The sequence below is a fragment of the Epargyreus clarus genome, unplaced genomic scaffold (genome assembly GCF_041222505.1).
Source record: "Epargyreus clarus isolate Ecla_fem2 unplaced genomic scaffold, WU_Ecla_fem_2.2 ptg000010l, whole genome shotgun sequence".
Classification (NCBI taxonomy): Eukaryota; Metazoa; Arthropoda; class Insecta; order Lepidoptera; family Hesperiidae; genus Epargyreus; species Epargyreus clarus.
The window spans coordinates 4,663,611-4,677,401 of record NW_027332218.1 but is presented as its reverse complement, the minus strand read 5'-3'; the positions used below and the strand labels follow the sequence as shown (position 1 = coordinate 4,677,401).

Here is a 13,791-nt window from a genome sequence, read left to right as displayed (position 1 = left end):
TTGTCCGATGAGGGACTTCCGATACGTGATGTCGATATTGGACACGTGACCAGAATGGTACATACCATATTTTAATATAACAGGGTTTTTTATAATAAAACATTTGATAGAAGTCAAGTATTTTATTTTCATAACAAACATAATCACTATCCTAGTTTTAATACAATGAACATATTAACCAATTTATAAGTAAATATTTACAGAACTTAAGTAATAGTAATTATCGGGTGTATTCACCCGTTTGAGTCTTAATATAATTTAACTATCGTAAAATAGGTCCCTTAGCGACAACGCTCGCTATAATTTTGTTGACACTGGTTGGAGGCAATTTTTACACATTTAAAGGTACAAATATATTTAATAATTATTTACTATACTAGCTGACCCGGCAAACGTTGTTGCCATATAAATAAAAAAAATGTTAAGGGTGAACAACCCTTATCACTTAGGGGTATGAAAAATAGATAGTAGCCGATTCTCAGACCTACTGAATATGTCTATAAAATTTGGTGAAAATCGGTAAAGCCGTTTCGGAGGAGTACGGCAACTAACATTGTGACGCGAGAACTTTATATATAAGATTTTTTTATAATCAGCTGGTATGACCTATAAAATAATACCTAATTAGTTCATCTAAGCCCTTGTTTATAATTATCGTCTCATTTATGCAATGACGAATGCTGTCTTAATTATGAACATTTTATTAGAAAAAAATGTGTAAAATTTACAAATGTAGTAAGCAAACCAGGTTACCTTGTACACTGCTCATACATGGCTAGTACCTACAACTAGAGTATTGGATACATATTAGCTTAATGTAAACAATAGTTAATTTAAGGAAGAATATTATTCCTTGCCTCGTATGTCCTCGAGAAAATGAAAATGGCATTTTGGTACAGCCACGGTATAATGGTTTAAAGTTATGTATTAACTGTGTCAAATTCGTTCTTCATGGTACATATATTTTGAGATAATGAGCTGTACCTGACGGTAGTTACGTAAGTTAAGATGAATTAAAACTCATTTTTTGTATTTAGCTAAATGCATAAATTTTAAAGATTCTTAGATACGTAAATTGTCATTTAATTTCATTGGGTTTGCTGGTCTGTGAGTGTTAAATACATTATGTATTTTGTATTTTTAGCATTGTGGTGATAAAAAAATTGAAATAAGGAAAATAAAAAAGAGAAGGCTATTCCGTACAGGGAAAATATAACATACTGTTTTCAATCTGATTCCTTTAAGGTTTTAAATTATTTTTTGATTTAATTCAATTGTTACTCTATAATAAAGTCCGTCCTAAAAATTGTGATTTCCTTTCCCCCTATATTCCTTCAACTTAAAATATTAAGGGCATCAACTTAGAATAAAAAGAGTGAGTCATCTTTTCCTCCCCGACATTATTTCATTAGAATTTCTGGTCTTGCTACGTTATTTTTTAATTTCATGGTTAATGGGTTACGCTTTTAAAACCGCAAAAAGTATAATCCATATCCCTTCTCTCGCCCACTCCTTAAATTGTCTATGAAACTTGTAATTCTTCGCAACATCCTGTATCGCTGTTGTCCTATAGAGCCGCGTCACTCGCTGCCGCTGGCGGAGGGCGAGCCGCTGCGGCTGCGCTGCGGCGTGCGCGCGTCGCCGGCGTCGTCGCTGCCCTCGTCGTCGGAGTCCTTCAGCGCCTTCGCGCGGTCCAGCCGCCGCGCGCGACGCGTCTCCACGTCCGACGCGTCCGACTCTGACGAGTAGATTGCTGCGCCCGCTGATGCTGTGGAACATAATTAATATAAAGCTGCGCTCGGGGTATATGATGAGTGTAATTTTTTAAAACTAAAACTATAAATAATTAGCAAGGTGACCCAAGCAGACGTTGTCATGTGAAAATGTTTCGTCATCGACCCTTGACTTCCACACAGTTGAGCGGGAGTCACCTTTTCAAAATTAAAAGGCTATAGTCCATCACACTGATTAATTGTAAATTGGTAGGCTTCACATTGATTTCATTTAAAATACACTCGCTCATGATGATTTTTTCTTTTACCATTATGGCAAGTGATAATGAAATCGTGGACAATATCTTTTATCCAGTTCAATATCGTTATATCTGTCAAACTGGAATTCATTTCATTTTAACATTTTAGAGACCTCCTAAATTTGACCCACTACTACACACAAGTGTGTATAAAAGTTGCTCTAGACTAAGACTTTGTTTCCAAGCCAACAATATCCTGATGTTACAGGGCTACGTACCCTTCTGCCCCGGCTTGTACTTGTTCTTGATAGCCGCGAGTGACACCCCACCCTCGTCCTCTGAATCATCCCTGGCCGCGGCCCGCGCCCCGCCCGCGCGCCGCGCCCGCCGCCCCACGCCCCGGGACCGCATCGCCGCGCGGAGCTCCATCTCCTCTTTCTGCATGTCACAATATTATATTACGTTATACAAACAACAAGACAAACTGTACGTAACCTTACGTAACCAAAATTATATTAATAAAGGAAGTGAAAGAAAAACTTGTAAACTGAAAAAATATTGCATTAAGTAATTTATGTTTCGCAAACCCTAATCGTACTAGTAACAATCCTCATCATTATAATAAATCTACAGCACATCAGACAAATTGTCAATACCATCACCCACAGCCAGTGTATAATAAACACAATCTAGTAAATGTATATCTGTAACAAATCATATTGAATCAATTTTATCATTTCAATGTATCTACAATACTATGTACGATCTACCATACCAAACCAATAACATACTGGTCTGACACACAAAGCGTTCCCGGTTTCATCCCTAGCCAGACAAATATTAAAATGACGAATTTAGATATCTGTTCTGGAGTCTGGTTGTTTTTATATTCGTCTTTATATGTTCACGCCAACCACAACACAGGGAATCCTAGCGAGAATCTATAAATGTAAAAAACGTCTTTCCAAACAAAAGTAACAATAGACCCCTCACCTTCAACTGGTACTTTCTATCAGCATCCGGATCAGCACCAACTTGCGACAGGATCTTGATAGCTGAGGTCTTAGTGGAGCGGTCCGCCAGGGACAGCGTCATCTTCCTATGAGTGAAGGACTCCGTGGAGTGCGGCCGGAAGGACAGCTTCGTTCTGAACACCGCCTGCCCTTGCAGACCTGTGCCCTGGCGCACGAAGAGGTGGTTGTGGTCGCCCTGGGGATTTGATGGAATTAAATTAGCGTTGTGAAAACAGACATTGAACATAGGCAGACATTTATGTCTTTTAATGAACTAGGGTTGTGCGGTCCAAATGATTTGAATTTAACGTTTCTATGTACGAAAAATGTCAATAAAATAATAATCTATCAAGAAAAATCTAACTGGTATACCGATTTAGTCCTACGCTTTAGTACCTACGCTTGCCTAACTAAATCGCTCAAATTAGCTTTACTCTGACATTGACGAAACTTCGTTGTCAGATGTAGCGCCGAAAGTTCCAAAGTTGTCCGTAATTCCCCATTATAAAATTTGACATTTTCTTCAAAGAAAAAACTGATGTACAAATTTTTCGAATGCCTCCAATGGAGTAACAATGAAATTGTTCATTCTTCTTCAATACCGTTCAAAATGGACCATCGTGTTAACAATATAGTAACAGAAAATAAAAGAATCTTTAGTTTTATTTTTTTATAATATAGGCGTAGCAGACGAGCATGCAGTCCACCTGATGGTAAGTGGCTACTGCCGCCCATGGACATCTGTAATCAACCCCAGATAGGATTAGATATTCCTACCTGAGGTCGGCCAGAGATGCGCCGCTACTCCTGAAGACTAAGCTGGAACGCCTCGGAAAAGTCTGTCTCCCTTACCACACCCTTCAAACCGGAACACAGCAGCGCCTAACACTGCTGTTATTAGGTAGAAATAGGTGTGGCGGTGGTGCCGCCGGAGTCGAACCACAAAGGGTTCTACCACCTTCACAAGATAAAACGGATTACACACCTACAATGCAGACCTTTCGAAGACAGCAGTGCGACTGTATTAACAAGGCAAAAATAAACAATAGCACAGTAACCAATCACTATAGCAATTCCAACTCACATGCAAGGGCTGTTTATACATGTCGAATATTTCAGAGCCGAGATGCAATGACATGCTGCCATCTGACCACTTGACCATCCGCGCGTTTGACTCTTTCACCGCGTTGCCTTCCTTGTCGAACACCGTCCGCCATCGTATCGTGTTCTCCACTTTTAGTTTTAACCTGTGGATAGAATTATTTGATCACTGGTTTGATTCTATTTGGATTCTATCCTCGGTCAGGCAGATATCTGAATGATGATTTTAGATCTTTGTTCTGGGTCTAGGTATTTGTGTACTTTGAGTACGACATAAGGAATCGTTATGAGTGTAGAAAGCATCAAAGCGAGATATCAGAATTAGTATACTAGAATTGGTTACATGAATATACAACAACAAACATCTTATTCAATAAAAATATTTCAAGACAGCATTCCAGTTTCGTCCTCTGGGGTAGCGGCGCATCTCTGGCCGACCGCAGGTAGGAACCTAATCTGGGGTTGATTATGGATGTCCATGGGTGACAATAGCTACTTACCATCAGGTGGACTGCATGCCGTCTATTACTCCTGTATTAAGAAAATCTATCGCCTCACACTCTCATACCACTTACCATTATGATGGCAATTTTAGTTTACACAAAAGACCAATGGAGTAATTAAAAATAAATAACCAAATACCAAAAATTACTCTACAACACAAAATAACAGTTGTCTTACCTCGCCCGACCTTCCTCATCTAATGTTTCTTCCTCATCAATTTCATCCTCATACGTATTAGGGTCGTAAGGCCTCGTCTCCACCGACAGGAAGTTGGGTAGCTTAACGAAGTGTAGCTCTTTGCCTAGCTCAGTCCAGATCTTGGGCATGTCCACGTCAATCCTGGTCTCCGGGATCTCTTGTTCTTCTTCCTCTTCCGGTTTTTGTGGTGCTTCCTGAAATGGTAAACATTTAATAACTGACTACAATGTTCCCTTATTTTTTTATTCCTTTTTTAGGTAAAGCGATTATTGTAGATAGGAATGAATGTACAAATAATTTGTTTCAAATAAGGTTGTGATTCAATATAGTAGCATTTCCATTTATCTCTCGCTATTTTTCTATATGTGAGGACGAAACATTCAAGTTTGCATTTTCTATGGCTTACTAGGTTACTGGTACATTCCAACAGTTCAAAAAGTGTATCAGACACTCCCATTTTACTTATTTACTCACAATTATGTATATCAAAGCTACTACCTATGATGACTGTAGCTGATATAGTAAATGAGGTTTATGAGGTTAGTAGAACTGACTTACTAGCTTACCGGCACGTTTTTACCGCACTATTTGACTCACTCATCTCTAATAAAATCACAGTATTGATATAATGGTCTCATAAAGATATATGACAAGTTTTTTTTTATCATTTATACATAACGATAAGACAGATGGGCTACCTGATGGAAAGCAGTCACCGTCGCCTATGGACATGCCAATGCATCGCAGACTTTAAAGGAGAGGTCTTTTTGAACCCCACTTAAAGAGCCCCATGTCTCATATCTCTCATGTATCATCTCTTACCTCCTCCCCGCTAGCCCGTGCCTCGTCCCCAGACCGTCGCCTTCAGACCCAAACAACGCATCATCATCAAACACGTCACTGGGCTATGAGACAAAGAGAGTTAAAAATAGCAAGTCCTCTCTTACCTCCACCCTGCTAGCCCACGCATCTTAGGCCGTTCGGAGCCCTTATCGCGCTCCCCCTCATTGTCCATGCTTATGTCGGACGCATCGCCGAACAACATGTCAGCTGTCCCTGGGGTATGAGGTAGAATGAGAGCTTAAAATAATTAGGCCTCTCTTACCTCTTCCCCGCTAGCCCGCGCCTCGTAGACCACTTAGAGCACTTGGCGCGCTCCCCCTCATTGTCCGTACTTATGTCAGACCCAAACAACGCGTCTGCCGTCACTGGGTTATGAGACAGAGAGACAGCTTTTTTTTACTTTCTCTCATAAGGTACATTCACACATATATTATTAGTCTGCCAAACTGTGAAACAGTTTGACGGCAGTGTTCCCGTGGATAGGGGAAATAGCTTAAAATAGTAAGTAGTCTCTTACCTCCTCCCCACTAGCCCGTGCCACGTTCCCAGACCGTCGCTCGTTGTCCGAGCGTCCGCGGCTGCGACTTAGCGACCGGGAACGTGATCGTGATCGCTCGGAGCCCTTGTCGCGCTTCCCCTCATTATCCGTGCTTATTTCGGACGCGTCACCGAACAAGGCATCCGTCATCACTAGGATATGAGTTAAAATAGTAAGTCCTCTCTTACCTCCTCCCCGCTGGCCCGTGCTTCGTCCCCAGACCGTCGCTCGTCGTCAGAGCGGCCGCGGCTGCGACTGCGCGACCGGGAACGTGATCGCGATCGCTCCGAGCCCTTGTCGCGCTCCCCCTCATTATCCGTGCTTATATCCGACGCGTCGCCGAACAACGCATCCGCTGTCACTAGAATAAGAAACAGAAACAAGCTTAGAATATGTTTAAATGGAGTAGAAGATTTCGTGGTAAATATAATGAGGTTTCCGCCTGTTCTAAAAAATTGCCAGTGTTCTAAAAAAGTGTATGAAGCCCACCAATTCACAGTTAACCAGAGCGATGGACTATGTCTTAAACCCTTGTCATTCTGAGAATAGACGTGTACCTAGTAAGGAGACAGTAATGGGTTTAAATACCACACATCAATTAATAATTGCTATATTGTACACACAGTAATTAAAACACCACTGACATACCTACATCAGGCTTCCAAAAGGCATAATATCTATTATCTGGTCTGAAGAGGGTGATTAAAGCAAACGCCAAGGTGTTTCAAACTAAGGCCATAATAAAATGCATATTATTTGACTGGCTTCAAATAACTGTCTACTTCCATGTAATATATACATAGAAACCCATAGAACTACACCTTTGCTTTTGGCCCTTAACAAAGCTATAATTACGCCCCTTTACTAATGTATACAACTTAAACAATAATTGTTGCAATTCTTACCAGTATCAGTCTTTTCTTGGTTCTCATCGTCTGAGTCAATAAGTTTCTTAGATTTCTTCTTGGGTTTTCCACTAGTGTCCGATCCACTGTCCGAGTCTTTTTTACGCTTTTTAGATTCTCCTTCACTCTCGGAGTCTGATAGAACAGCCCTTTTCTTTTTATCTCCTTAATGGCAAAAAAAGTATATTATTGAAGCAGTAAATGCTAAAATATTGTTAGCTCTATCAAACTCAATAATCTGTCCTAAGCTAAGCTTAAATTTTTGTCTTTCTAGAATAGCTTGGCACCAAATTTAGATTTAGTACACAATTAAGTCAAACAAGTCAACCATATATCTGAAAAATACATAATATATTTCTTTCATTAAAAGACTGAACTTTCATTTAATGACTTTGGTTTCTGAAACACTTCTCAACCTTCCTACCTCCTATCAATAAACTTCAGATTATATTAATGTTTAATTTAAACGAGTAATCCTTTGCTACTTCTAATATGGAATATAATACACATTCAAGACTTTGGCGAAGATCATAATCCTCCCTTGTAGTTGGATAAAGGAACCACTCACCTGCTGCATCTGAAGCATTAGAGCTTTTCGAACGTGACCTAGACCGACTTTTGGACTTAGATTTGCTCCTTGATCTTGACTTTGAATGCCTGGATCCGGATCTGAAATATTTGATCAGAATATTTGAAACATCCATAAATAAACTAGTGGAAAATTTGATGTACTCTATGTTATAAAATTTTTTGAAAATGTAAATCAAATCAAATCAAATCAAGTTTGAAAATCTAGATACATCTTGCCGCTTTTATAAATTTTCCCCTGTATGTATTTTTTGGTAAATAAATATAGTCTTGAATGATTCAGAACAAAACATCCTTACCTTGATCTACTCCTAGACTTTTCTTTTTCCTGTTCATCATCAATCATGAGGTTCGGTGAATTTGATCTGCTGTCCGCAACATCCTGTCTTGCAACTGGGCTCTTGGACCTCGACGAGGCACTTCCAGATCTCGACCGGCTCTTCCTACTCTTAGGACTTCCACTGGCAGATCGAGACCGACTTTTAGGAGCTGGTGATTTAGGGCTTTGAGACCGAGACTTAGAAGACCTGGATTTAGGGCTCTGTGATCGAGACTTAGGGCTTTGGGATCTGGATTTAGGGCTTTGCGACCTCGATTTTGGGCTTTGTGCGGCTGATTTTGGGCTCTGAGACCGAGAGCGATTGCTCCCTGACCGAGCACTACCAGACCCGGACCGAGATCTGCGAGACCCACTTCGAGATCTTGATTTAGATGCACGATTAGGACTTCCGGATGCCCGTGATTTAGGACTTGAAGACCCAGATTTATTGCTTCGTGCAGAACCTGATCTGTTTGAAGCTGCTGGCGAATTCGATTTACTACGAGAGGCATTGGAAGCATTTGAGGATTTCCTGGAGCGTCCTGATCGATTTGATTTGGGAGATTCACTTCCGGATTTAGCTGGGCTGCGAGATACTGATCTGTAAAAATATGAATTAATGTGATATTAGAACAATAACAGAATTATGACAAAAAGTCAGAGTATTAACAAATTTTGTGGAGATTTTTACAACTAGGACAAGTAAATACTGTGTCGAATTGTTGCATTTAAGATTTGTTATACAGAACATGTTTTTTATACCCATAACGATTTGTCATTACACATAATTTCACATCACAGGTTAATACACAAATTTTAAAATAAAAAAGTCCTTACCGAGATTGACTTCCCTCTTTACCAGATGGTGCTGGACTGCCACTCTTGCTACGGCTTCCACTGGATGCACTATCTGAATCTGATCCCGAGTCTGTGTCTGCAAATTATAGGTGGGATAATTGTAATTTTATGTCTAACATTTTTAATAAGATTGAAGTAGAAAAAAGGCATGCAATCTACCATTCGTACAATACAAAAGAAAGCTCGAGGAGGTTAGAAACTGTCGGATGGTTATGGTAAGCAATTTATTAAGTAACATACAAATAAACACAACAATTGTATTGAGAGGCACTATACCATTGAATATAATTCGAAAACTACATTGGTTTGATTGCAGATAACCTCTAAGATTAGTTGTTTATAGGCATTTCTGAGCGTAGCGTAATCGTGTAGTTAAATAATTGAATAATTCGGTTTATAAAAGTTTTAAGAGCCTAACGATATAAACAAGTTCCATATTTAAATTAAACGTAGAACGTAGAATACTCACCGGCACTATTCCTTTTTTTTGGAGCCATCTTGCGTAAGTCACTATTAGCACATTAATTACTAAACAAATAGGCGTAGTTTTGTAAAAATACAGTGTTTTCAGTATTGTTAAAGGTTATGTTATACCATTTATTTGGGCTTTGACAAACAAAACTTGACTCGGTTGACGACTTGACGTGTGGCAAACTGTCTGCGGCGCCATACAGCCGTGACGTACACTTCTGTTAAAGCTTTACTGTTTTTATCTGTTGTACAAATTTCTTGCAATGTTATTAAAATTATAACACAGAATTAATTCAATTATGTATTTTAGTTTACAATAATATAGTATACATAAACAAAACAAAGATGTTTATAACCTCACATGTATTATTATCCTACTTTTGAACGAAGATTAATTTAAAAAAAAGTAAAAAAAAATGGCGGGCGAATCAAACTTACTCGTCTCGGAAATAACTATAAGAAAAGACGCTTTTTATTCGAACCAAACTGACTATCATGGAATAATTAACAGGATAATACGCAAATATTTAATTTATAACGAGTTTGTAAGTAATTTAATCAGATGAAAAATAAAAGGATCCTTTGATTTTATAGGAAATCCTTTGATTTTATAGTAAAATCAATGGTAAGTAATACCTATCCGAGGCATATCCGAGGTAAGTATCTTTAAAGATAGTTGTAATCTCAGGTTGTAATAAATTGGCAAAGCGGAAAAAGAATAAAAATCATAATATCAGGAATCCATCCAGGAACAAATATAAGATGTTTTTTTAAATAATGTGCTTACTAAATTCGGAAGAGTAGAACATAACTCAGTAAACTGTTGCCGCCATTTTTCTTGGCATGTTATTTACCAAATAAATACTTTGCTAGTTCGTTTGAAAGTCTTGCGTTATGAGAAATTTCATGTAAATTTATATAATTATATGTGGTACAAGTAGATGTTCTTGATACTTTAATGTTGGGCGGTGCGGCTTTGTATACCTAATTAACTACCTACTATGACTACCTATTAGTTTATTTTATTATGTTCAAAGTATATATGTATTATAGTTTATAGTATTTGTATTACTTACTTATAATATTTTTACCAAAATGAAATTAACATTAAAAATAAATATATTTATCTGCAATAACAGTTAATGTGAGTAAACATAGATTGAGAAAATAATAATTACAACTATGCCAGGCTTTAAAATGCTTAGAATGAAATGTCATCTTAGATAAAATATTCCGTTACTTTTAAAGTAAGATGAGCGACTACATTATCAGTATCATATCGATGCCCGCTCACGTTTTCGGACATCGAGACTCGAGTAGTCTAAAGCTTGGGCATAGTAAACAGTTGCGCTCGCTGCATCTGTTCCCACTTTGAATGGGCCGATTCAATGGCAACCATTTTTTTCTTCCGCGCGCGCGTTTAGTTGAACGATGGCGGCGGCCGGCGACGTGTGTGCCGGTCTTATACAACACAAAGCTACTTTGTTACGCGAACTGTGCGATACAAATATACTAGATGTGCTTGTGAAAAAAGGGTTGTTTAGCCTAAACGACCTCGAATTGATAACCGGTGCAGTTGATAGTGATAAATGCAATTACTTCATAGAGCTTGTTAGTAAACAAAGTGGTGTAAAGTTGCAAGAGTTGTGTGCGGTCCTATACAAGGAATGCCCGAAACTGTCGAAGGAGCTTATGAATGACAGACAGAGATACGTGATTAATGGTAAGATTTCTCGTAAGTCTTTTAAAGTTCGAACAGTTTCAGGATTTTGGTAAATAATTATCCCGATTGAAAAACAACTTTCGTATATGGTGTAAACTGTAAAACAATTGTGTAAGTACCCACTTTTGCTTTGACTTTGAATATGCCTAGGTAATATACTAGGTAGTGCCTCTTTTTTGTATTCGCAAACATTATTTCCACAAAGAATCGTGTTCACAAACGTACAAATAATAAACATTTAAGTTACACATTACTTGGAAATCTTATTAATTATCATTAAACGGTTATGACCACAATATTTCCATCACCTCATCATCACAACTGATTGAAAAATTGCATGTGGACCGTGGACTACCCAAATGAAGGGGAGGCCCCCGAGACTTCCAGAGACAATGAAATAATATTTTCAAACTGTATCGAACTTTATGGATGGAGCCGTAGACTTAAAATTAAGCGGTGAGTGTCAGTGAACCGCGAAATTAACTAAAGGTCGTAAAATCTATGCGGGTGCGTTCGGAAATTGACCTCGCCTTTGTGACTGAATCAATCCTCTATTGTGCCATTTAAAACAGTCCTTACTCATGAATCACGATTATACTGATTAAGCTTCTGTAGGCCAGTAGCTTTTTGCAGCTTATTTTTTAAGGTGTATGTAAATATCAGCTTCATGCGACTTACATCATTATTTTCACACAGCTTTGCGATTATGTTTTTCTTTTCAGAATTATAAGACTTTTAAAATATAGTCTGCAACGCTGGTCCATTTGAGAACATCTCGGGAGATTATCCAGAAATCTCAGACACCTACGTTTCGTCGCGGTGTTTCCGCCGATAAATCAAAATATTATTACTTTGATCTGCAAGTTTTTCGGAGGTTTGTGATCTTAACTCCAATAAGACACTTAATGTCATCATTACTCTATCTAAAACGCCAACTTACCCTCGGATGTGTTGTAGCACGTAGGTATAGTGCTACCTCTTATAAATATAAAAAATATATAAATTACCTTCAACCCGTATCTGTTATTTTATACACCTATAGTATGAGGCTATGGTATGAGCTTAAACAATTCAAACGGAATCTTTCCAGAACTTTCAACAAACCACTCAGACCATTAAAAGTTCGGAAGTTTGTCTAGCAAGTTACGTACATTTCGTAACGATCGGATTGGAATCACCAAACTTTGCGATCCAAATAAATATTTTTTCTTTTCGTAAATACTAACATTGAATACTAAGTAAAAGTATGTTAGTATAAAAATATTATAGTAATAGTTTTTATAGTGGCTAAAAGTTTATTATCTTTTAGAACCATATCTTATACGAAACGTTGAGATTTCTTTTGCAACGTTTACCCGCGTGTCTAATTAGTAACATACATTCACCAGTAGACAGTTCCTTAGACTAGATTTGACATGCGGTATAGCACATGAAAGTAGATCATGTTTAGATTACGTTAATTCTACTCGTAATAGGTGCACAATGCTCATATTACATTTTATTGTTACAATCTTAAGGTCATGCGGAAATATTTTTAGCGACTTTCACTATTACTTTAGATAGCAAATACGTGTCGTATGCATGTAAATGATTTTATTTTAACTCGATTATTTTTTTTTTATCAAAATCTGAACATACATTACCTCATTGATATGCCGCTAGTAAAAACCTACTAACAAAAATCGTAATAAGGAAAGCTTGCAATAAGGACGACTAGAAAGAAATAAGTGAGTAATTTACTATCACTTAACTTAACGTAATAGTATTTAATAACTTATTAATTACAGTATTTAATAACTTAACTTAACGTAATATCGTAATGTACACAATTAGTTCGACGAACCCACGATGATCTTTTTTGTTCTAAGATCTCGAGGAGACGTCTCTTTCTCGGAAACGAGTGAGATAACTTTGTGATAACTGAGCAAATTGTTTGCTGATAAGCTACAACTTCTATTCATAGACTAGCCCGTATTTTTCCGGTTTAGGGCACTCCTTCACAAAACTCATTTGTAATGTAACAGGTCATTGATCATTACGGCCGTGAGTACAGAGATCCGAACATTACAGTGCGCACCGCAACCTATAATGATTGGTACTATGGCAGTAATTAAAAAATCCGTGATTTCTTTGGATTATTACAAGATTTATCAGCCAAACCACGTTAGTGAGACTACTGTTTTAACTTGCTACGTTAGTCTCAAAATGGAATCCCTTGGATTATTACATTACAGACGATTATTCTAGTGAGAAAGAGCCTTTAGGGATACACCCATATAGCTTCCGGACGCGAATTCGTCAATGCCTGGAGATTTAAGCAAGTGGTAGTAATATGTCCAGTTAGAGTAAACCTAAAATAAAGATTGCATAACACACTTTTTCAGGAATAAGAAAATAGATATGCCGAGTTTTACGGTGATCGTATAAACGGTATTGGAATCGATCATTGCTATATATAATATAGATTAAATTTAAGGTATATCTTTACTTAAGTACTCAGGATAAGTACCCATCTGTCCCTGTAGTTCCGGGACTAGAATAGGGCTACGGTATCCCCTGCCTGTCGTAGGAGGCGACTAAAAGGGGGCTTCCGGGGTTGCGGGCGGCAAGAGTGGGAGCTCGAACCGTCCAGCTAGCGACCCCGGGAAGGACGGCGGTATGTGTGGTCGCATACCGTCGTAAACACTACATGGTGTGGGAGGAGCGAAAACTGCTCCTCCAGGGTAGAGCCCGATCGGGGCATCGCGCTTGGAGGGCT

General features: G+C 38.3%; 2 protein-coding genes across 9 annotated transcripts in view; one reads left to right on the top strand and one right to left on the bottom strand.

Annotated features, from left to right (window-relative positions):
- Nucleotides 1-7: 7 nt before the first annotated feature.
- Atu (Another transcription unit) lies at nt 8-9,494 on the bottom strand. Its single transcript, XM_073077165.1, has 12 exons — nt 9,309-9,494; nt 8,819-8,915; nt 7,962-8,582; nt 7,643-7,743; nt 7,075-7,239; nt 6,398-6,530; nt 5,611-5,650; nt 4,768-4,982; nt 4,070-4,232; nt 2,966-3,181; nt 2,251-2,410; nt 8-1,768 (listed from the first exon to the last, which is right to left on the bottom strand). Exons 1-12 carry the CDS (start codon nt 9,334-9,336, stop codon nt 1,581-1,583), a joined length of 2,127 nt encoding a protein of 708 aa, XP_072933266.1. The 5' UTR covers nt 9,337-9,494; the 3' UTR covers nt 8-1,580.
- Nucleotides 9,495-10,724: 1,230 nt separating this feature from the next.
- pyd (zonula occludens-like protein polychaetoid) overlaps nt 10,725-13,791 on the top strand; it is a 157,725-nt gene continuing 154,658 nt past the window's right edge. For 7 of the 8 annotated variants that reach the window (XR_012102657.1, XM_073077153.1, XM_073077152.1 and 4 more), the window contains exon 1: nt 10,725-11,033. Coding sequence is in view for 7 of the 8 variants with exons in the window: in XM_073077153.1 (XP_072933254.1) it covers nt 10,742-11,033 (292 nt within the window). In the remaining variant the exon portion in view is untranslated. The remainder of the gene's footprint in view (nt 11,034-13,791) is intronic. The other variant, XM_073077154.1, reaches the window with a different exon arrangement.

What these genes read in the sequence shown, in the direction of transcription:
- Atu (XM_073077165.1), bottom strand. Translation starts at nt 9,336, where the DNA reads ATGGCTCCAAAAAAAAGGAATAGTGCCG. An exon ending in TAATGCTTCAGATGCAGCAG is followed by an intron (nt 7,240 to 7,642) that starts GTGAGTGGTTCC and finishes TTTGCCATTAAG; the next exon opens with GAGATAAAAAGAAAAGGGCT. An exon ending in CCAAGAAAAGACTGATACTG is followed by an intron (nt 6,531 to 7,074) that starts GTAAGAATTGCA and finishes TTCTTATTCTAG; the next exon opens with TGACAGCGGATGCGTTGTTC.